A 24,481-nucleotide genomic window follows, 5' to 3' on the forward strand; every position below is an offset into this window, starting at 1 on the left:
ACTGCTCTAGAGGAGATCTGCATGGAGGAATGGGCCAAAATACCAGCAACAGTGTGTGAAAACCTTGTGAAGACTTAAAGAAAACGTTTGACCTTTGTCATTGCCAACAAAGGGTATATAACAAAGTATTGAGATAATCTTTTGTTATTGACCAAATACTTATTTTCCACCATAATTTACAAATAAATTCATTAAAAAATCCTACATTGTGATTTTCTGGATTTTTTTCTCTCATTTTGTCTGTCATAGTTGAACTGTACCTATGATGAAAATTACAGGCCTCTCTCATCTTTTTAAGTGGGAGAACTTGCACAATTGGTGGCTGACTAAATACTTTTTTGCCCCACTATATATGCTCGAGCACCACTTGTGCCTAATAAAGGTGACCATTCTCTCTCAAGTTCCATCGGGTAGCTATGGTTTTTCAGTGATTGATTTGGCTAATGCATTATTCAGCATTCCAGTAGCTGAGGAATTGCAAGATTGGTTCCCTTTCATGTTCCTCTGCAAAAAATGGACGTGGACAGTCATGCCCCAGGGGTATGTCGAGTCACCGGCCATCTTTGCTCAGGGATTGGCTAGAAACCTGGAGAGCTTTGTGCCTCCATCAGGAAGTGAACTATTGGTCTGCTCCCTCACTGTGAAAGCCTGTAATGAGGGCACGAAAGCGCTGTTGATCTTCCTTGCAGGAAATGGCCATAAAGTTTATTCTCCAAAATGCAGCTGTGTAGAAGTTTAGTTAAATATTTGGGTTATGACATTACTTCTGAGGGTCGCGCCCTCTCAAAACACAGATCAGAAGCAATAAAGGCATTGCCAAAACCCATCACAAAACAACACATGATGTCTATTAGGAGTAGGGGGGTACTGCAGGCCATGGCTTAAGGATTATACGGAAACAGTGCAATCTTTGCAAGATTGCGTCTATGGAAAAAAGACAGAATTGCCTGGTGTGGTGGAATGGTCACCTGAGGCTGCTTTGGTTAAACTTAAGCAGGCATTGACATCAACACACTGCCTGGGTTTGCCTGACCACACCAAAACATTTAATCTGTTAATTTCTTAAAATCATGGTTTCATGTCAGCAGGACTGACACTGTATCATGGGGTAGGGTATAGGCCAGTGGGGTATTACCCTTAACATTTGGATACAGTGATAAGAGGTAGGCTGCTGCGGCTGCTGCTGCGGATAAGAGGGCGGCTGCTACTGAGGCGGTGTTGGCTTGTTCTGATATTGTAGCAACCGAATTGATTGTACATGTGCCCCATGCAGTGCACACAATTATTACACAGGCTAAGACTCCGCATCTTCCACACAGAGGAATGACAAGAGTGATCCTTTCCTGTGGAAAGTACACGTCTCCTACAACACCTGTCTGCACAAGCAGCATAACTTTTGGCTTAACACGAGCATGCATATTGGCAAAGGATAAATCAGTGAACGTTTACACTGATAGTGGGTATGCTTTTGGGATGGTGCATGATTTTAGGGCACTGGAAGAACAGTAGGTTTCTGTTTCCCCCCTTTTACAGATATCAGCAGTTCCTGTTTCCACTAACCCTTTCTCTGTTAATGATATTGTTGCTTTGCAGGCAATGGCTGATGCATCAGAGAAACAAAGGTGGACTGGATGATTTGAGCTGATCAGCCATGCCCCGTTGTACTTTCCAATGCCTTGCAAAGTTGTCACACAGTCAAGACCATGTGTCTAAAGGAAGGATGGTAGATCTTGTAAATAAATATTGGAGAACTGTGGGATTTACTGTGCTTGCTGATATTTTTTGTCAAAAATGTGTTTTTTGTATGACTGACCATGTAGGACGTGGTATTTCTATAACCCCCGCATCCCACCCTAGGCCAGAAGGACTTTAACATTTGATGGACTTCATCGAATTAACCTCAATTGAAGGAAACAAATATTGTTTGGTTATTGTTGATATGTTTTCCAAGTGGGTCAAGGCGGTTCCGTGTCGAAGAGCCACAGCATGTACTGTGGCCAAAAATCTCCTGCGAGAGATCATTCCTAGGTAAGAGCACTCCCGATGGCACTAACAAGCATGAGAGGTAGGTCTCACACTGTGACTGGTCTCTCCCCACACAAGGTACTAATTAGATGCCCCATGAGAATGACTAACACTCCCTTCCCACCAAAATAGCTTAACCCTTCAGGGGGCTTATTGTGTATCTCTTCCCTCGGGTGAAGGCTTCTCTGCCGAACCTTGCAGGTGTTGCTCATCACAACCTGAAACCAGGAGATTTCATTGTGGTCAAGGATCTTCAAAGAAAAAGTTGGAAAGACCCCTGGTGGAAGGGACCATACCAGGTTCTCCTGACCACATCCTCTGTTGTCAAGGTAGCAGAACAAGATAGGTGGATACAGGCTTCCCACTGCAGGAAGCAGCCAAAACCAGGAAATCAGAATGGAAAGGATGAAAGGACCTGCTTCTGGATTGGTCTCACCGCAATAGTGGGGACCGTCGTCTGCCTCCTGCTGGCCCATAATGGTCCCTGGATCCTAGAAGGATCCAGGGACCATCCCCAGCCAACAGGACCACCACAGGCCCGGAGTAGAGGCCCAGAAGAAAACAGTAAGGTTGGAATGGAGAAAACGAGGTCTATGGGCTAGTCGCACAGGGTGTAGGTGAAGGGCTCCCTTTATTGGGTGTCCCAACTGGTGTAAATGAGACTTTGTCCATGCTCCAAGCACTGTGGTTTCAGATTACACTCCTCGACGACCATACCTTATGACATATTTTGCTTTTTATAACCAAACTTGGAAAAGTAGTTATAGAAAACCTTGTGAAAATAAAATCTGTCCCCCACCAATCCCAATAGGAAGCTCATTGACTGCAGGCTGGTATAAATGGGGTAATGGGTCTGTACCTAGGTGAAAATGTGTGTAATTGTACAATGGACTCAAATTGCTGACTTGCAGACCCTCAAATGTACAGTGCATCCGGAAAGTATTCAGACCCCTAGATTTTTTCCACATTTGGTTACGCTACAGCCTTATTCTGAAATAGAAATATCATTTACATTAGTATTCAGACCCTTTAGTCAGTACTTTGCTGAAGCACCTTTGGCCTCGAGTCTTCTTGGGTATGACGCTACAAGCTTGGCACACCTGTATTTGGAGAGTTTCTCCCATTCTTCTCTGCAGATCCTCTCACTGCTGTTTCCTAAAATCCACAATCGAGTCCCTTGTTTTTTCGACATTGAGTGAGGTTATTTTCCTGACTCCACACTCCCAGAGACGTCACCTCCTCCCTGTAGGCTGTCTCATCGTTGTTGGCAATCAAGCCTACTACTGATGTGTCGCCTGCAAACTTGATGATTGAGTTGGAGGCATCCATGGCCACGTAGTCATGGGTGAACAGGGAGTACAGGAGGGGGCTGAGCATGCACCCTTGTGGGGCCCCTGTGTTGAGGATCAGCGAAGTGGAGGTGTTGTTTCCTACCTTCACTACCTGGGGCAGGCCCATGGTGTTGAATGCTGAGCTATAGTCAATGAACAGCATTCTTACATAGGTATTCCTCTTGTCTAGATGGGATAGGGCAGTGTGCAGTGTGATGGCGATTGCATCGTCTGTGGACCTATTGGGGCAGTACGCAATTTGGAGTGGGTCTAGGGTGACAGGTCAGGTGAAGGTGATATGATCATTGATTAGTCTCTCAAAGCACTTCATGATGATAGAAGTGAGTGCTATGGGGGCAATAGTCATTTAGTTCAGTTACCTTTGCAATCTTGGGAACAGGGACAAAGATGGCCCTCTTGAAGCATGTGGGGACAGCAGACTGGGATAGGGAGAAATAGGTCTGTAAACACAACAGCCATCTGGTCTGCGCATGCTCTGAGGACGCAGCTAGAGATGCCGTCTGGGCCGGCAGCCTTGCGAGGGTTAACACACTTAAATGTCTAACTCACGTCAGCCATGGAGAAGAAGAGCCCACAGTCCGTGGTAGCTGGCACTGTGTTATCTTCAAAGCGGACAAATAAGGTGTTTAGCTTGTCTGAGAGCAAGGCGTCCATGTCCGCAACATAGTCCATGATTGTCTGTAGACCCTGCCACATATGTCTTGTCTCTGAGCCATTGAATTGCGACTCCACTTTGTCTCTATACTGAAGTTTAGTCTGTTTGATTGCCTTATGGAGGGAATAACTACACTGTTTGTATTCTGCCATATTCCCAGTCACCTTGCCACCTTTAAATGCGGTGGTTTGGGCTTTCAGTTTAGCGCGAATGCTGCCATCTATTCAAGGTTTCTGGTTAGGGTAGATTTTAATAGTCACAGTGGGTAAAACATCTCCTATACACTTCTTGATAAACTCAGTAACCGTCTCGGTGTACACGTCAATATTTTTCTCCAAAGCTACCCGGAACATATCCCAATCCACATGATCAAAACAATCGGAATCCACGCTTCAAGATTGGTCAGGAAGAATAAACTAACATCCGTGGACGTGGCATAGCGACACAAGAATACAGCCCAGACCAGAACAAAACCCTATCCCCACTATGTCCCCTCTAAAAAAATATATATATGGCACCCTGCCCTGCCACAATGTGTCATAATAAACCTATTAAAAAGAGAACTAACAACCTGACTGCAGCTGGCCAATCTCTCTCACACATCTCTGGCTCCCTCTGAGGGGTTCAGTGTGTGTGTGTTTGTGTGCTCATCCCTCATGAGGACAGTCGATGCTACACAGACAGAGAGAGAGAGAATTGATTAAAAAGTTGATTACAGTTGCCAGCAAGGGTAGAGGAAAGAGAGTGATGTGAAAGAAAAAAAACAGACCGGGCACTTGTCCTCTCTTTGTGATTAGACAAATATTGTTCTTTGTGCATCTCAGAGAGGAGGAAGAGAGTGAGGGAGAGGAGGTCTTTCTGCTGACTCACTGGCTTGTTAATAACAAGCAGGCTGAAAGAATAACAAGCAGGTTGAAAGAAGATAGAGAAGAGGGGGGAGGAGGTGTTAATGTGGTTAATATGGTTTGGACAATCTTCTTAAGTATCAAGGGAATCCAGCTCAGGAGCTGGGCCTCTCTGAGCTGGATAGGTCTGAGCTGACTTCATTGTGTGGGTGTGTGCAAAGTATGTATGTCTTTGGAAAGTATTCATATCCCTTGACTTATTCCACATTTTGTTGTGTTATAGCCTGAATTCAAAATGGATTAAATATTTTTTTCTCACCCATCTACACACAATACCCCATGATGACAACGTGAAAATATGTTTATAGAAAATTTTGCAAATGCATTGAAAATTTAATTCAGAAATACCTCATTTACATAAGTATTCACACCCCTTTGCTGTGACACTCCAAATTGAGCTCAGTGGCATCCAATATCTTTTGATTACCCTTGATATGTCCACCTGTGGCCAATTAACTTGTTTGGACATAATTTAGAAAGGAACACACCTATCTATATAAGGTCCCACAGTTGACAGTGCATGTCAGAGCAGAAACCATACCATGAAGTCCAAGGAACTGTCTGTAGATCTCCGAGATAGAATTGTGCTGAGGCATATATCTGGGGAAGGATATAAAACAATTTCTAGAGTGTTGAAAGTTTCCAAGAGCACAGTGGTCTCCATCATTGGAAAATTGAAAAAATATGGAACTACCCAGACTCTGCCTAGAGCTGGCCGTCCGACCAAACTGAGCAACCGGGCAAGAAGGACCTTGGTCAGGGAGGTGACCAAGAAACCAATGACCACTCTGACTGAACTGCAGTGTTCCTTGGCTGAGATGGGAGAACCTGCCAGAAAGACAACAGTCTCTACAGCAGTTCACCAATCTGGGCTTTATGGGAGAGTGACTAGACGGAAGCCACTCCTGAGCAAAAAGGCACATGACAGCACTCCTGGAGTTTGCAAAAACAAATGTGAAAGACTCAGAGCATAAGGCAAAAATATTCTGTGGTCTGATGAGATAAAAATGTAACTATTTGGCCCGTTGGGCATGGTCATCGGTAGTTTGCATGTACACCAGCCTGATCTCCGGCTCCTTCCACCTCTGGAAACTATCTAGGCGATCATGGGACTTCTCAAGTGAGCTGAGGTGGTGGCACAGATTATTCCAGTCTCTGGTTCCATCCCTGATCATCTCAGATTTGTCCTCATGTGAAAAACGTTTGCAGCAAAAATAGAAGGCTGCATCGTTTTGCTTGGAATATACGAGCCATGGTCTCTCCACTCTCTCCCCGTTCACCATCCTCCTATTGTAGTGAGCCATCGTTGCCCCTCAACTCTTGGGAAATTCCCCTTTATCATGATATGGCCAGGCCTGCATTAACATATCCCGTAAAGATCTATTCATATCTTTTGGCCACTCACCGAGATGTTTTATGTCTGGGAGTCGGATTTAGCAGGGGCACCACTGTCATCGGGGACGTGGAGCGACGAATCTGAGTCCAGGTCCCAGATAGTAGGGTCTCCGCTGGCATTATTTGGAGGTTTGGCTAGGTCTGGTGTGACCACCTGTTCTTGTCCACCCAGAACCAGTGAACGGGGGCGCGTCTGTCTCTGTGAATGAACGGCCCGTCCTTGGAGGCTTTTTGGTCTCCACACCTGCTGATGGACATTGCAGCATGCTGATACATTTCAGCAGCAAATCTCTTTGGCTTAAAGATTGTGCCTCTTTCAAATTACTTTAATAAATATATAACATACACAGTTGAAGTCAGACATTTACATAAACTTAGGTTGGAATCATTAACACTTGTTTTTCAACCACTCCACAAATGTTTTGTTAACAAACTATAGTTTTCTCAAGTCGGTTAGGACATCTACTTTGTGCATGACACAAGTAATTTTTCCATCAGTTGTATACACACAGATTATTTCACTGTATCACAATTCCAGTGGGTCAGAAGTTCAGATACACTAAGTTGGCTGTGCTTTAAACAGCTTGGAAAATTCCAGAAAATTATGTCATGGCTTTAGAAGCTTCTGATAGGCTAATTGACATAATTTGAGTCAATTGGAGGTGTACCTGTGGATGTATTTCAAGGCCTACCTTCGAACTCAGTGCCTCTTTGCTTAACATCATGGAAAAACCAAAAGAAATCAGAAAAAAATTGAAGACCGACAAGTTTGGTTCATCCTTGGGAGCAATTTCCAAACGCCTGAAGGTACAACGTTTATCTGTACAAACCCCATGGGACCACGCAGCCGTCATACCGCTTAGGAAGGAGACGCATTCTGTCTCCTAGAGATGAACATACTTTGGTGTTAAAAGTTCAAATCAATCCCAGAACAGCAGCAAAGGTCCTTGTGAAGGTGCTGGGGGAAACAGGTACAAAAGTATCTATATCCACAGTAAAACGAGTCCTATATCGACATAACCTGAAGGGCCACTCAGCAAGGAAGAAGCCACTGCTCCAAAACCACCATAAAAAGCCAGACTACGGTTTGCAACTGCACATGGGGACAAAGATCATACTTTTTGGAGAAATGTCCTCTGGTTTGATGAAACAAAAATAGAACTGTTTGACCATAATGATCTGCTTTATATTTGGAGGAAAATGGGGGAGGCTTGCAAGCCGAAGAACACCATCCCAACCGGGAAGCATTGAGGTGGCAGCATCATATTTTGGGGGTGCTTTGCTGCAGGAGGGACTGGTGCACTTCACAAAATAGATGGCATCACGAGGTAGGAAAATCATGTGGATATATTGAAGCAACATCTCAAGACATCAGTCAGGAAGTTAAAGCTTGATTGCAAATGGGTCTTCCAAATGGACATTGACCCCAAGCATACTTCCAACGTTGTGGCAAAATGGCTTAAGGACAACAAAGTCAAGGTATTGGAGTGGCCATCACAAAGCCCTGACCTCAATCCCATAGAAAATGTGTGGGCAGAACTGAAAAAGTGTGTGAGAGCAAGGAGGCCTATAAACCTGACTCAGTTACACCAGCTCTGTCAGGAGGTATGGGCCAAAATTCACCCAACAGATTGTGGGAAGGCTAACTGAAACGTTTGACCCAAGTTAAACCATTTAAAGGCAATGCTACCAAATACTAATTGAGTGTATGTAAACTTCTGACCCACTGGGAATGTGATGAAAGTGTGTGGAAAAATCATACTATTATTCTGACATTTCACATTCTTAAAATAAAGTGGTGATCCTAACTGACCTAGACAGGGAGTTTTTACTATGATTAAATGTCAGGAATTGTGAAAAACTGAGTTTAAATGTATTTGGCTAAGGTGTATGTAAACTTCTGACTTCAACCGTATATATTTTCGCTTCCTGATCTCTTAGACATGGTAGCAAATTTGGTTGCAAATCTCTGTAGCTTACTTTTAGCTGAAATGATTTCCACTAGTATCTAGCTAATGTTATCAGGCTAGGTTAGGCTACTGCCTTAATCACTAATCGTCTTCAACACACACAAACATAAAAAAACAATGCAAGTTCAATTGGCAGATTAATTTTGATTAATGTTTCACAATTGGATAATCACGTCAAAACACATATCACCACAGCTACCAAGGATAGTGGGAGTGAACTTCGGGAGAAGCGGGAATGGGGTGGGGGCAGGAACTGCAACAATGGCTATGAGCTGGGGGCATCGCCAGCAGTGTAGTAGCCGATCATGGGGGCCGGAGGGCGGCAGCCAATTTCCAAAATGCCGCCCCAAATTCTAGCTAACAGCTGCTAGATCCAAAATATATATTTTGCAAAGATCAAATAATTTTAATCTTAGCGACTTTTCAGGCAATACCCATCACAACATTGTTTGCGTATGAGAACCCAAAAAAGTTTTTTGAGAAGTAATAAACTAATGTAAATCGGCTGAATAGTCCCAGTCGATATTAGACAGAACGTCATGGCTGTGTGGTTACCTAGGTTATCCAATTGACTCTCAACAAAAATGTAACTCAATTTTCTTGTTGTCTGCTTGTTTTGATCAATAATAAAACAACATTTAAGAAAGGTATATGTCTTAAGATAAAATGTCAACATTGCCTGCTCCCAAGTGTTCTCACTACTTCATACCCAAGAAAACTCGAGGCTGTAATCGCTCCCAAAGGTGCTTCAACAAAGTACTGAGTAAAGGGTCTGAGGCATTTTCAGTTGCAATACATTTGCAAAACATTCTAAAAACCTGTTTTCGCTTTGTCATTATGGGGTATTGTGTGTAGATTGCTGAAGAAAACATTTATGAAATAAATGTTATAATAAGACTAACGTATCAAAATGTGGAAAAAGTGAAGGGGTCTGAATACTTCCCGAATGCACTGTACATTGAACAGCAGCAGCTCTTCTCCATTTTTTGTTATTTCTGTATAACCAAAAATGTACAACAACGTTGGCTATTTTAGAATGGGATTCATTGGGAAAGAATATTTGTTTTCCTCAATTTGGGGGGTGGTTGAGGGGAATTCCTTCTTATGACGTGAATATCGACTCAGAATGGACAGAGATGGCGATGACCTTTCTGGATCCAAAAGTCATGTGCATCCGTGCGTGATGTCAGTGTACTAAAAGGGGCATATGGATAGAGCAACCGCGAACTCATTCTAGGGATGAGTTCAACACAGGTTTTTCAGAATCGTGAGTCCATGTCGCTATTTCATGATGAATCTAGAGAGATTTCCTGAATACAGTGATGAATTCTAAGAAAATTGTAAGCTCCTCAGTCCTCTCCCTGCTGTGCAGTGAAATGGGATGCAAAAGAGGGAGAGAGAGAGAGTGTGACTGCCAAAGGAAAAGGACGAGAGGGACACACAGGCTGCGTCCCAAATGGCACCTTATCCCCTATATAGTGCACTACAGACCCCCTATGGGTCCTGGTCAAATATAGTGCACTATATAAGATTGGGTATCATTTAGGACGCAGACACAGTGGTGGCAAACTGGGTCAGTTTCTCCTCAAATATAGCCGATAAGAGAATTATCCCACTGTTGGGATACACACACACACACACACACACACACACACACACACAGCTCTCTCGCTATGAGTAATTCCACAGTAAAGGAATTACACTAAAAAACTGATTTTTCACTTTAAATGTATACCAAACAAAAACCATTGATTTCAAAGTTTAACAAACCATACAACTTTAAACACAATGACTACTTTGAACAATTGACAGTTAAAACATTTGTTCTACTAATAACTGCTCAGGTTTTTCGCGAGAGTTGAACTTGTATGTTGTTTTTGTCAGCCAAACAATCAGTCATCAAAGGCTGTGTGGGCGCCATGGCAAACAAGTTAGGAGATCAATGTAAGATTGGAATTAAATTGACAAAATTAAAAGGTAAATGAGAAGGTTAGGCTACAACAACCAAGCAGTTTTGATGGTTATTTTATTTCACGATGGTCTTCATCCACACAGTCAGTTACAGGGTTAATCAATTACCGTCACAGCCCTACATGAACAGAATGCATCAGTGATATGTATTTCCTGGCAGAATGGTACAGGGCTGTCCCCGACAAAAAAAAATGCATCTTTCGAACAATCGATTGGTAACGTGTATTTTTCCATATCAAGACACATTCTTTGTGTTTTGATCAAATCAACTGCATGCACTGAGCTTGTCTGATGCTTTAAGCGAACTGTTTGATTAAATAATTAAGACACACAAATGACTAGAGGGAGTTCGACCGCAATTGATTTGATTTTGCTGGGCCTTGCTCAAAAAAATTAAAAATAAATAAATTTAAAAAAACAGCGAGTGACTGTGTGACTAGCACCGTTGTCCCTCTCACCTCCCTGCAGTGACCACCACAGAACAAGTGTGTCACAAGCTGTCCATGTTGCTGAAGCTGCAACATAATTACAGCCATTTTGACTGAAAAGTTGTTAATGAAATCCCTCATTTGTTTAGGAAAAACATTCCCTATTTCCTCAACCCTTCCTCTCTTTACATGACACATGTATGCAAAGAAGGTAAGGAGCAAACACTAAATAAATGATAAGCGTACCAGAGAGTATGCAATTTCTGAAAAATAATGGTTTAAATCTATTTATTGTTGACGTTACTTATTCAATGGTCGCTTTATTTTAAAACTAAAATGCTTGATTATATTTCTGATCATGAATGACTCTGCTGTGTGATTACATTAATATAACCATATACAATTTCAGTAGCAAATGCCTGATGGACAGTGCCATTCCCACGGCCTCCACAATTGATCAGTACACTCAGACCGGCACAGATCAGAAAGGTGTCTAGTATATCATGATTGTGATTATAATTGTTTTGCTACTGTTCGACAAAAAAAATCTCAGTCAACCAACATCCTATTGACCAAACAATGGACCAGTAGACTAAATAGGGTCGAGCAGTAGCTTAGAACATAGAAAAAAACATTGCATTTAAAAAAAAGTGTCATTTTGAGAGTGAAAAGCTGAAAAAACTAAATCCTGTAAAAACTAAAAACAAAGAAAACTGAATTTGGGGGAAAAAACTGAATCTAGCAACAAAAAAAATTAGGGCTCTAATAGTAATCTCAATAAATAATTTTACCAATATATGACCCGATTCAGGAAACTAGGCATATGTCGCAAGTCACGACTTCACAGGAGAGCTGTTTGAACGTGTAAAATATTTATCAAAATGCGCTTTTTGGGGGGGGCAGAAATGCCTTCTCGAACATGAACTTTCCTGTGCCTTAATATCAAAAATGTGTATGCCATCTGTAAATATGAATAAAATTGTTGAATTTTACAAGCCTAGTTGGTTTAGCTACAAAAAGTGAGCAACCTTCCCGCTAGCCATGATTTGCTGAGATAATGAGTTGGCTGGACATGATGAGAGAAGTTTTTTATTGATCTGCCATACAGCACGCGTCTGTCTATTGGAGCTGATCAGAAAGTCTAGGTAATCGTGTCAAACGCGTCTTTAAAATTGTTTTGTTGCATAGTAAAACTGCATAAACCTAATGCCAAGTTAAAATGTACTGTTAGCTAGCTAATGTTAGCTGGCTGGTTCGCTAGCTGGGGGAGCGAGTTTTGAAATCAGCGGAATTTGAGTATGATATCTAAGGAGAAAACACCAGTCTGGATTACATTGTCAAACTAAGGGCAACCATGCATGGCATCAGACAGGAGACACGTCCAACCATGATGTATACTGGTTAGCTAGCTAGCTACCTTTTCATATATTACACGTTTCTAATTTTGACAGAAAGTGGATTCATTTCAAGTGTACTGTTAGCTTGCCAACATTAGCTGGCTGGGTCGCTAGCTAACGTTAGGCTGGACACATGACATTTTTTACGTTGTGTATGATCTTATTCTTCGTATCTCAGACACATTTGCTTGACTAGTTATAGCTATAGAACCTGGTTGGTTAGAAACCTGCAGATTCATGCTGGGTAGTAATGTCATAAATTGTGATTATGGTCTATTGATTAGCTAGCTAATGTTAACTCACTTTTGTTCATCGCGCTGGTCCGTACAATTTACCTTATTTTGGCACCCAAAAAAACATAATACTTCCAGATCAACTGTAATATTAATAACATTGTAATGCACAATTTCTCCCCTTTCCAACAAAATCAATGACGAGACCTTCATAATGCCCATTGCCGCATGATTCAAGAAGGCAATGAGCTCCGTCGGGTCTTTAAAAAAAATGGCAGGTGGGGAAGCGAAACCGATTGCGTGATAGTGAAAGGGAGAGAGATATGTTGTGTGGGGAAACAGCTTTTTTCACCCAATCTGTCTAAATTGTCACCTTATCATCCCTAAAATGTAAATAAAACACTATAAAGGGTTTATATGATGTGTCATTCGTCAGGACGAAACTGGAAAAAAACTACTTGTGTAGAAAGTAAACATCTGCATCTCGAAGGCGTCAACTGTGCTTAAGTCTGTGTAATGAAATAGTTGGGATTTTTTTTTACTTTGACTATTTCTGGTCTAGTGATCGATGACAAACGAGCTCGCTGCCCAGACTTGCATGATTATAAAGAGGAGATTCTCCTGCTTAAAATGGTGCCTGTGTAACAGTTTTGCTTCCGTCTCTCTCCTCGCCCCTACCTGGGCTCGAACCAGGGACCCTCTGAACACATCGACAACAGCCACCCTCGAAGCACCGCTACCCATCGCTTCACAAAAGCCGTGGCCCTTGCAAAGCAAGGGGAACAACTACTTCAAGGTCTCAGAGCAAGTGACGTCACCGATTGAAACGCTATTAGCGCGCACCCCGCTAACTAACTAGCCATTTCACACCGGTTACACACATGCTTCATTAATACCATTCAGACTTGAAGTTGATACAACTATGATAGCTGAGGTTCATAGATAGGTTCTGAACTAATATTCGTGCCAAACGTTTAGGGTCCATACACAGATGGGCTACATACTGTAGCTAGCTACACATCCAAAGGCATACAGTTATTTTGATCCTCCACTACACAATAAGCAAGTAAATAGTTAGCTATGTTACTTCAGCTGCATTGCAAGGCAAGTTTACACAATTGCACACTCAATTTGCAGTAAATGCTTTAGCTACCTAGATTCTTTACATCCACTGTTTCACAAGACAACAGCCCGGTTTGCTGTTTCGCTCAGGATTCCCTAAAACATTAAACAACACAAATTACAAATTGATTCTTGTAACACTAGCTAGCTGGCTAATGTTATCTAGTCAGATAATTTACGAAAATCGCTATTTAGCAAGTTAACTTTATGACAAAAAAATATGCACAAACGTCTCTACATTAACTAACATATTCCTCACATTTTTTGCTTGACTTGTTATAACTTACATTTGGTTCCACCGTAATATTTTGTCAGCCATCTTTGTTGAGAAACGCCACTAGGCACGGGTGGCTCACGTCAAAATGAGTCATTGGAACCACTCGATATGGTTGGTTATATAAAAACCTTGGGACCCAAATGCATAATGTGTGCTGTATCTCCCCCTTGTGGTGGTCTGGAGCAATGAAGCCGTGACGCTGGGTACCTCTAAGTCCCGCAGTGCAAGCTCACAACTTTTAAAGGAGAAACCACTATTTGAAGGTTTGGGTTTGTGTTGAATTTGAATCGTGTATTTAGGGCGGCGCTAAAGTTATCTTCAGATGTAAACAGCGGCTTTTGAGAGTCAAAAAATGACAAGGTATCCACCTTGTCAACGCTGATACCGAATATTGGAGGACCAAATAAGCAGATACCGATTAATCGGCCAATTTTTTTAATGTATTTGTAATAATGACAATTACAACAATAATGAATTAATTACAATAATTACAATAATGAATTAACACTTATTTTAACTTAATATAATACATAAATAAAATCAATTTTGCCTCAAAGTGTTGGAGAAGAAAGTAAAAGTGCAATATGTGCCATGTCAAAAACTAACGTTTAAGTTCCTAGCTCAGAACTTGAGAACATATGAAAGCTGGTGGTTCCTTTTAACATGAGTCTTCAATATTCCCAGGTTTTAGGTTGTAGTTATATAGGAATTATAGGACTATTTCTCTCTATACGATTTGTATTTCATATACAGTGCCTTGCGAAAGTATTCGGCCCCCTTGAACTTTGCGACCTTTTGCCACATTTCAGGCTTCAAACTTAAAGATATTAAACTGTATTTTTTTGTGAAGTATCAACAACAACTGGGACACAATCATGAAGTGGAACGACATTTATTGGATATTTCAAACTTTTTTAACAAATCAAAAACTGAAAAATTGGGCGTGCAAAAATTATTCAGCCCCCTTAAGTTAATACTTTGTAGCGCCACCTTTTGCTGCGATTACAGCTGTAAGTCGCTTGGGGTATGTTTTGCACATCGAGAGACTGAAATTTTTTCCCATTCCTCCTTGCAAAACAGCTCGAGCTCAGTGAGGTTGGATGGAGAGCATTTGTGAACAGCAGTTTTCAGTTCTTTCCACAGATTCTCGATTGGATTCAGGTCTGGACTTTGACTTGGACATTCTAACACCTGGATATGTTTATTTTTGAACCATTCCATTGTAGATTTTGCTTTATGTTTTGGATCATTGTCTTGTTGGAAGACAAATCTCCGTCCCAGTCTCAGGTCTTTTGCAGACTCCATCAGGTTTTCTTCCAGAATGGTCCTGTATTTGGCTCCATCCATCTTCCCATCAATTTTAACCATCTTCCCTGTCCCTGCTGAAGAAAAGCAGGCCCAAACCATGATGCTGCCACCACCATGTTTGACAGTGGGGATGGTGTGTTCAGCTGTGTTGCTTTTACGCCAAACATAGCGTTTTGCATTGTTGCCAAAAAGTTCAATTTTGGTTTCATCTGACCAGAGCACCTTCTTCCACATGTTTGGTGTGTCTCCCAGGTGGCTTGTGGCAAACTTTAAACAACACTTTTTATGGATATCTTTAAGAAATGTCTTTCTTCTTGCCACTCTTCCATAAAGGCCAGATTTGTGCAATATACGACTGATTGTTGTCCTATGGACAGAGTCTCCCACCTCAGCTGTAGATCTCTGCAGTTCATCCAGAGTGATCATGGGCCTCTTGGCTGCATCTCTGATCAGTCTTCTCCTTGTATGAGCTGAAAGTTTAGAGGGACGGCCAGGTCTTGGTAGATTTGCAGTGGTCTGATACTCCTTCCATTTCAATATTATCGCCTGCACAGTGCTCCTTGGGATGTTTAAAGCTTGGGAAATCTTTTTGTATCCAAATCCAGCTTTAAACTTCTTCACAACAGTATCTCGGACCTGCCTGGTGTGTTCCTTGTTCTTCATGATGCTCTCTGCGCTTTTAACGGACCTCTGAGACTATCACAGTGCAGGTGCATTTATACGGAGACTTGATTACACAGAGGTGGATTGTATTTATCATCATTAGTCATTTAGGTCAACATTGGATCATTCAGAGATCCTCACTGAACTTCTGGAGAGAGTTTGCTGCACTGAAAGTAAAGGGGCTGAATAATTTTGCACGCCCAATTTTTCAGTTTTTATTTGTTAAAAAAGTTTGAAATATCCAATAAATGTCGTTCCACTTCATGATTGTGTCCCACTTGTTGTTGATTCTTCACGAAAAAATACAGTTTTATATCTTTATGTTTGAAGCCTGAAATGTGGCAAAAGGTCAAAGTTCAAGGGGGCCGAATACTTTCGCAAGGCACTGTACCTTTGACTAATGGATGTTCTTATAGGCACTTTAGTATTGCCAGTGTAACAGTATAGCTTCCGTCCCTCTCCTCACTCCTACCTGGGCTCGAACCAGAAACACATCGACAAGAGCCACCCTCGAAGCAGCTTTACCCATGCAGAGCGTCTCAGAGCGAGTGACGTTTGAAACGCTATTAGTACGCACCCCGCTAACTAGCTAGCCATTTCACATCGGTTACACCAGCCTAATCTCGGGAGTTGATAGGCTTGAAGTCATAAACAGCGCAACGCTTGAAGCATTGCAAAGAGCTGCTGGCAAACGCACAAAAGTGCTGTTTGAATGAATGCTTACGATGGTGCCTACCATCGCTCAGTCAGACTGCTCTATCAAATCATAGACTTAAACATAATAACACACAGAAATACGAGCCTTTGGCCATTAAAATGGTTGAATCATTTCGAAAACAAAACGTTTATTCTTTCTGTGAACTACAGAACCGTTCCGTATTTTATCTAATGGATGGCATCCCTAAGTCTAAATATTGCTGTTACATTGTACAACCTTTAATGTTATGTCATAATTATATACAATTCTGGCAAATTAATTACGGCCTTTGTTAGGAATAAATGGACTTCACACAGTTCGCTATGAGCCAGGTGGCCCAAACTGCTGCATATACCCTGGATTGCACGGAACACAAGAGAAGTGACAGAATTTTCTATGTAAGGCAATGTAAGGCAGGTGGTTAGAGCGTTGGACTAGTAACCGGAAGGTTGCAAAAACGAATCCCCGAGCTGACAAGGTAAAAAAATATATATATATATATATATATATGTGTGTGTGTTAAATAAAAAAATAAAAAATGGCTAAATCGGTGTCCAAAAATACGACCATGCCGATTAATCGGTCAACCTCTAGTGGAGATGAGAGAACCTTCCAGAAGGACAACCATCTCTGCAGCACCACCAATCAGGCCTTTATGGTAGAGTGGCCAAAAGGAAGCCACTCCTCAGTAAAAAGGCACATGACGGCCTGCTTAGAGTTTGCCCAAAGGTGTCTAAAGGACCACGAGAAATAGGATTCTGTGGTTTGAAGAAACTAAGATTTAACTCTTTGGCCTGAATGCCAAGCGTCACGTTTGGAGGAAATCTGGCACCAACCCTACTGTGAAGCATGGTGGTGGCAGCATCATGCTGTGGGGATATTTTTCAGTGGAAGGGACTGGGAGACTAGTCAGGATCGAGGGAAAGATGAACGGAACAAAGTACAGAGAGATAATTGATGAAAACCTACTCCAGAGCGCTCAGGACCTCAGACTGGGGTGAAGGTTCACCTTCCAACAGGACAACGACCCTAAGCACACAGCCAAGACAACGCAGGAGTGGCTTTGGGATAAGTCTCTGAATGTCCTTGAGTGGCCCAGCCAGAGCCCGTACCTGAACACGATCGAGCATCTCTGGAGAGACCTTAAAATAGCTGTGCACGAGCGCTCCCCATCCAACTTGACAGAGCTTGAGAGGATCTGCAGAGAAGAAACTACCCAAATACAGGTGTGCCAAGCTGTGCCAGGCTGTAATCACTTCCAAAGGTGCTTCAACAAAAGTACTAAGTAAAGGGTCTAACTACTTATGTGAATGTGATTTTTCATTTTTTTTTTTTTTACCTAAAAACCTGTTTTTGCTTTGTCATTATGGGGTATTATACAGTATGTAGATTGATGAGGGGAATAAGGCTGTACCATAACATGTGGAAAATGGCAACACTTTCCGAATGCACTGTATATGACTAGAATTAGTAGAATAAGGCTTTCGCTTCTCTACACAAAGATTGAATTGTTATGGGTCTGAATAGATAACTGCTACAGCCTACCACCATCTGAATGGTTATGGGTCTGAATTAATAACTGCTATAGCCTACCACCATCTGAATGGTTATGGGTCTGAATTAATAACTGCTATAGCCTACCACCATCTGAATGGTTATGGGTCTGAATTAATAACTGCTATAGCCTACCACCATCTGAATGGTTATGGGTCTGAATGAATAACTGCTATAGCCTACCGCCATTGTGCGTTCATTCTTCTTTCAAACTACCAGTGAATTCTATTGGCTGTATTTAACATTCAGCAAACAAGAGCTTGCGTCCCTCTTTGAATAGTCTATTGGTATAAGAAATGCTATAAAAAATATATCGTAAGTCCACCAAGCTGTTCTAGTCTAGCTTTTCCTGCATGGGACTCCAAGAACTTAGGAGCATTTTTTAAGAAGAGGCCATTGGAGCACAGGTGCTTGCATATTGCAGAAGAGATAGTAAGCTTCTAACTTATAGCCTATGCATAACCCATCATGAATTAGATAAATATAAGGCTAATACTGCATTGGCTTTATTGCCTGAAAGAGGTAGGCTTGGACATCTAAATATAAGGCAATATATCAATATAGAACAGGATTATCTATTTTGTATCCAATTTGAATGGAGTTGAGGGAGAGAGAAAAATACTGCAAGAGAATGCTTGTGTGTGCACAGATTCAAAGCAATGATACTCGAGTGACAGGCTATTTTTAAAAACTCTGCAGCTGCAATAAAAATTGTTTTAAAATCTTTACAATTAAAAAACAAGGTGAGCCCCAAAAGACAGATGGATAAATTAGACATGCATTCAGTCTTTATATTAGTCGATGCTGCAGCAAATGTTGGCCTACTGGTCACAAGTAAAAAAGTTAAAATTTTGAGACTATAGATCTACATGTGAACTGCACTCCATATTGAAATGGGTCTGTCCCCACCCTGAGCGTTGAGAAGTCAGATTTAGACATTGCATATAATTTAACAGTTCCATTTCACACCATGTTCTTCATATTAATAATTTATTATAATTTTCCAATTTCTCGCAGTTATTTATCCCGGAAAAAGGGAATGGCTTTGGGTTGTAAATCCCAGGAAATCTTGGTAACCGGGTTCCCACCTTCAACCCCAATGTGAACCCCAGAAAAAGTAGCCACTGCATGTGCAGTAGTGAATGGGGAACCTAATAAATTAAAGAAAACATATTGTTCTCTAAACTAAGATGACTTAATAGGTAATGATGGCAAAGCTCAGACCAACTACCAGTATACATCCCATTTAGGCCTACTCTATCAATTCCTTAAAAAAATGAATATTGTATAAAGCTACCTAAAAGAAGAACAAGAGCTCTACCTCAATACCACCACACTGACATTTTCAACCTCTCCCTGACCGAGTCTGTAATACCCACGTTTCAAGCAGACCACCATAGTCCCTGTGACCAAGAATGCGAGGCAAAAAACACTGAAACATGCATGAGAGCACCAGCTGTTCTGGAAGACTGTGTGATCACGCTCTCCGCAGCCGATGTGAGTAAGACCTTTAAACAGGTCAACATTCACAAGGACCAGGGCAAAACAGATTAACAGGATGTGTACTGCGAGCATGCACTGACCAACTGGCAAGTGTCTTCACTGACATTTTCAACATCTCCCTGTCTGAGTTTGTAATACAAACATGTTTTAAGCAGACCACCACTGTGCCTGTGGCCAAGAACACTAAGGTAACCTGCCTAAATGATAATGGCCCCGTAGCACTCACCTCGGTAGCTATGAAGTGCTTTGAAAGGCTGGTCATGGCTCACATCAACACCATCATCCCGGAAACCCTAGACCCACTCCAATTCGCACACCGCCCAACAGATCCACAGATGACGCAATCTCAACACTGCCCTTTCCCAATTGGACAAAAGGAACACCTACGTGAGAATACTGTTTACAGCTCATCGTTCAACATCATAGTGCCCACAAAGCTAAGGACGCTGGGACTAAACATTTCCCTCTGCAACTGGATCCTGTACTTCCTGACAGCCACCCCGAGGTGGTAAGGGTAGGAAACAACACATCTGCTATGCTGATCCTCAACACCAGGGCCCCTCAGGGGTGCGTGCTTAGTCCCCTCCTGTACTCCCTGTTCACCCACAACTCCATGGCCAAGCACAACTCCAACACCAAGTTTGTAGACATAACAAAAGTGGTAGGTCTGTTCACCGGCAACGATGAGAGCCTATAGGGAGGAGGTCAGAGACCTGGCAGTGTGGTGGCCTGTCCTCTTCCTCAATATGAGCAAGACAAAGAAGATGATCGTGGACTATAGGGAAAGGAGGGCCCACATTAACGATGCTGTTGTGGAGCGTGTCGAGAGTTAAGTTCCTTGGTGTCTACATCACCAACAAACTATCATGGTCCATACACACCAAGACAGTCATGAAGAGGGCACGATAACACCTTTTCCCCCTCAGGAGACTGACAAAAATATTGGCATGGGTCTCCATATACTCAAATAATTATACAGCTGCACCATCGAGAGCATCCTGACAGGTTGCATCACCGCCTGGTATGGCAACTGCTCGGCATCTGACCATAAAGCGCTACAGAGGGTAGGGCTTTATGGTCCAATACATCACTGGGGCCAAGCTTCCTGCCATCCAGGACCTATATACTTGGCGGGTTCAGAGGAAGGACCCAAAAATTGTAAAAAAAAACTCCAGTCATCCAAGTCATAGACTGTTCTCTCTGCTACCGCATGTTAAGTGGTACCGGAGCGCCAAGTCTAGGTCCAAAAGGCTCATTAACAGCTTCTACCTCCAAGCTATAAGACTGCTGAACAATGAATCAAAAAGGCCACCAAGACTACTTACAATGATCCCCCCCCCCCCTTTGTTTTTACACTGCTGCTTCTCGCTGTTTATTATCTATTCATAGTTACTTTACCCCAAACTACATGTACAAACTACCTCAACTAACCTGTACTCCCGCACATCGACTCCATACCACCTGTATATAGCCTCGTTATTGTTATGTAATTTAATTGTGTTACTTTTGTTTATTTAGTCAATATTTTTTTACTCTATTTCTTGAAGTGCATTGTTGGTTAAGGGAGTAAGCATTTCACGGTAAGGTTTACACCTTCGGTGCATGTGACAAATAACATTTGATTTGTTGAAAAGCAAGAAAACATTTCATACAGTCAGCTTTGCAGAAGTAAAAACCCCATAATGAAAATCACCAGCTTCCATCTAAAACTTTAGAGAAATTAAGATATTTCCATTCTTACCTGCAGGTGCTCAGTAGAGCTGCTGCTCAGCTCGTCTCCAGACTCCGAGTCGTTGCGTCTCTCCGAACCCTCTGAGTCACAGTGCCCCGGGGGCATCTCCACATTCAGGGGCACCCTGTGGAGCTCAGGGGAAGTGGCATCGGCACGGGGCAGCGTGTTACATCCTCGTCCAGCAGCATGGCTGTGAGGGTGGGTGTGGTTGTTCTTTATAATGTCTGCCAGGGCCCTGTCATGGTTTGTGAGGCTGCCAGGGTGTCTACCAGGATTCTGGTTGGAGTCCCTGTCCCTGCGCTGGCTCGGAGGGGTGAGGGCAGCCCCCGACGATGAGGAGGGGGAGGGTGACGAGGGAGAGGGCCGGCTGAAACTGGTCAAGTTCAGGTTCTCGTTAGAGACACTTGCCTTGACCAAGACAGAGTTTCCCCCGCTCCCCCCACCGTGATGCCCCAGGTGCAGAGGCTTGGGAGGGGGCATGAGGGCCTTGCGGACCTCTCTGACATACTGCGCTGGTATGTAAAAGGCCTTGGTCCCCTCCTCTTTCTTGACTTGCCACCAGTCCTCGTTGGTCTTCTTCACCAGCATGTAGCACTCTCCCTGGCGGATGGAGATCTGGCGCTCCTTGGCCTTGTACTCATAATCATACTCCACCTCAATGTACACCTGGCCTGGGGCAATGGGCAGCTCACACCCACGCCCCTCTCGATCTGACGCCATGACCGTGAAAATGCTGTCTGGAGCTTACCACCGCAGGGACACAGTCTGGCTCTGCATGTCCCACTGTGTAACTGGGGAGGAGGAGGAAACAGGGGAGAAAGATTAGGCCTATGTTATGGTAACATTAGTACACATACAGACAAGGGTTGCAAAATGCTGTTAAAACATTCCTGGAATCAGGAGGGAAATCAGCAAGAGATCTGGAATCATCTAACGCCAAGATTTCTGGTCTTACATCCTTCGTTTAGACAGAGACACACACAATATAGAATGGATGGATGGGATGAGGGAGCATAGACTGAAGACTTTCCCCAAGTCTATGTAAACTCAGTATGAGTTGTGCTCCTAGCCTAAGAAGCTGCCTGAGAGGTAGATAAGATTACACAAACACACAGTGTGAGGGACTGGGACTCAGGAGCATAGCCTGAAGAGAAGACAGATCCTTGTGTATGGGGTTACTGAATCTATGGTGTAGTACATTGAGAGTTGTGCTGCTCCTAGCCTGAGTGGTAGATAAGATCAGAGCAGTGACATTCAAAGTAGGGGCTGCAACCCCCCTAGTGGGGTCGCCGGGGAACTACAATGGCAATGGGGTTGCCAAAAATAAAATAAAAATTTGAACAAAAACTTTTAAAAAGTACAGATTATTGTATGGGACAAGTATCATAATTTTGTTTTGTTTTATTGAGTAAATATATTTATTGGTTTCTTTTCAGTTTGATAACTGATGAACATTTTATGAATTGAAGGATATTAATTGGGTCCCCGCTGAAAAAGTTTGTATACCTCTGGATTAGAGGCTGTGAGCAGGGCTCTAAATGCAACCAAAAAGGTTGCATATGCTCATATTTTTCTGTGCAACCTGGAATTCTAATTTTTGGGAGCACCAGAGCACCTAGAAAATCGCCTAGATAACAATTGTTACTAATGATTAGTCTGCGCTTTACCGCAGCCGCCGAGTACCCTCTCTCCCACTCCGGCTTGCATCCAGTTGCCGGGCCACACACACACACCAAACCTGTCACTCAAGCAGCCAGCAGATAGTTCCTCCATTCTCTCAGCATGCTGTCAAATCATTCACAACAGATTATTCTAAAACAAGAAAGATGCTGCTTTCCACATTGCTTCTAAATATGAATCCAGATGTTTCTATTCTAGGCTGTTATTAGTTTGTGTTTCTTGCACTCTGCAAAACACTGAAGGAAGCTGCCATTTGCCTAACAATGCTAATCACTAACACTAATCACTAATTGGATAGTTGGCTAGCTAAATACCATTTTGCTAAATGCACTAGCTAGTAGTGCTGGGGTGGGGGGAGGGTTGATCGTTCCATATTGCAATATTATATCTATACTTTGACTCCAAGAATCTATGTGTAAAAATTATACAAATGATAAAAGTTTGGACACACATACTCATTCCAGGGTTTTTCTTTATTTTTACTATTTTCTACATATTAAAAAACACATGGAATCATGTAGTAACCAAAAAAAAAAGTGTTAACAAATCAAAATCTATTTTAGACTTGAGATTCTTAAAAGTAGCCACCCTTTGCTTTGATGACAGCTTTGCACACTCAACCAGCTTAATGAGGTAGTCACCTGGAATGCATTTCAATTAACAGGTATGCCTTATTGAAAGTTAATTTGTGAAATGTCTTTCCTTAATGCGTTTGGGCCAATCAGTTGTGTTGTTACAAGGTGGGAGTGGTATACAAAAGATAACTCTATTTGGTAAAAGACAAGGGAAAGGAAGACAGAGTTACCTCTGCTGCAGTGGGTAAGTTCATTAGAGTTAACTGCACCTCAGATTGCAGCCCAAATAAATGCGTCACAGAGTTCAAGTAACAGACATCTCAACTAGGGATGCATGATATAAAAATCGGCAAGCTTATCGGAATCGGTCGATATTAGCTAAAAATGCCAACATCAGCATCGGTCCGAGGTCAAATTTGATGCTGATGTGCAAAACCGATGTTAAAGCTGATGCGCATACCTATATAATGTAGGTAGATGACATAATGACGCCACCAAAAAATACAGAGCTACACAGAACATAAGCAGAAAAATACTAAGTGCACACTTTCAACAACTAAAACAAGTTCAAGTTGAGCAGTCATTTGAAAGGGCAAGAACATTTCAGCGAGACAACTCAAAGGCGAAATCCATTAACGCCAAGATAATGGAATCCATTGCCTTTGACAAGCAACCATTCTCTAACATGGATGATGTTGGGTTTCGCCGACTGGTCGAGCCCCGGCACACACTACTAAGTAGGTGGTATTTTTCAGATGTTTCCCTATCGGAGTTACATAGTATTGGTGAAACGCACATCTATGAGCTACTTGCTCACTGCTATTAGCTTTACAACTGACATTTGGACCAGAGATGTCAACCCCATGTGCATGCGGAGTCTGACAGCACAGTGGGTCGACAAGGATTTCGTACTGAGGAAAGCCGTATTGCATGCTTAAGAATGTGCTGGTCCTCATACCGCTGCTGCCATTTCAAATGGCATTTGAGAACATGTTTGAAACATGAACAAGACAATATAAAACAACTAAATCGGCATATA

General features: G+C 42.4%; 1 protein-coding gene across 3 annotated transcripts in view; it reads right to left on the reverse strand.

Annotated features, from left to right (window-relative positions):
* The window catches only part of LOC110508335 (rho GTPase-activating protein 12), a 148,981-nt gene that overhangs the window by 77,328 nt on the left and 47,172 nt on the right, over nt 1-24,481 (reverse strand). For all 3 annotated transcript variants that reach the window (XM_036966261.2, XM_036966259.2, XM_036966255.2), the window contains exon 2: nt 21,197-21,978. In XM_036966261.2, coding sequence (XP_036822156.2) covers nt 21,197-21,907 — 711 coding nt within the window. In that variant the 5' untranslated portion in view covers nt 21,908-21,978. The remainder of the gene's footprint in view (nt 1-21,196; nt 21,979-24,481) is intronic.

The sequence above is a fragment of the Oncorhynchus mykiss genome, chromosome 28 (assembly GCF_057628025.1).
Source record: "Oncorhynchus mykiss isolate SJ-2025 chromosome 28, ASM5762802v1, whole genome shotgun sequence".
Taxonomy (NCBI): Eukaryota; Metazoa; Chordata; class Actinopteri; order Salmoniformes; family Salmonidae; genus Oncorhynchus; species Oncorhynchus mykiss.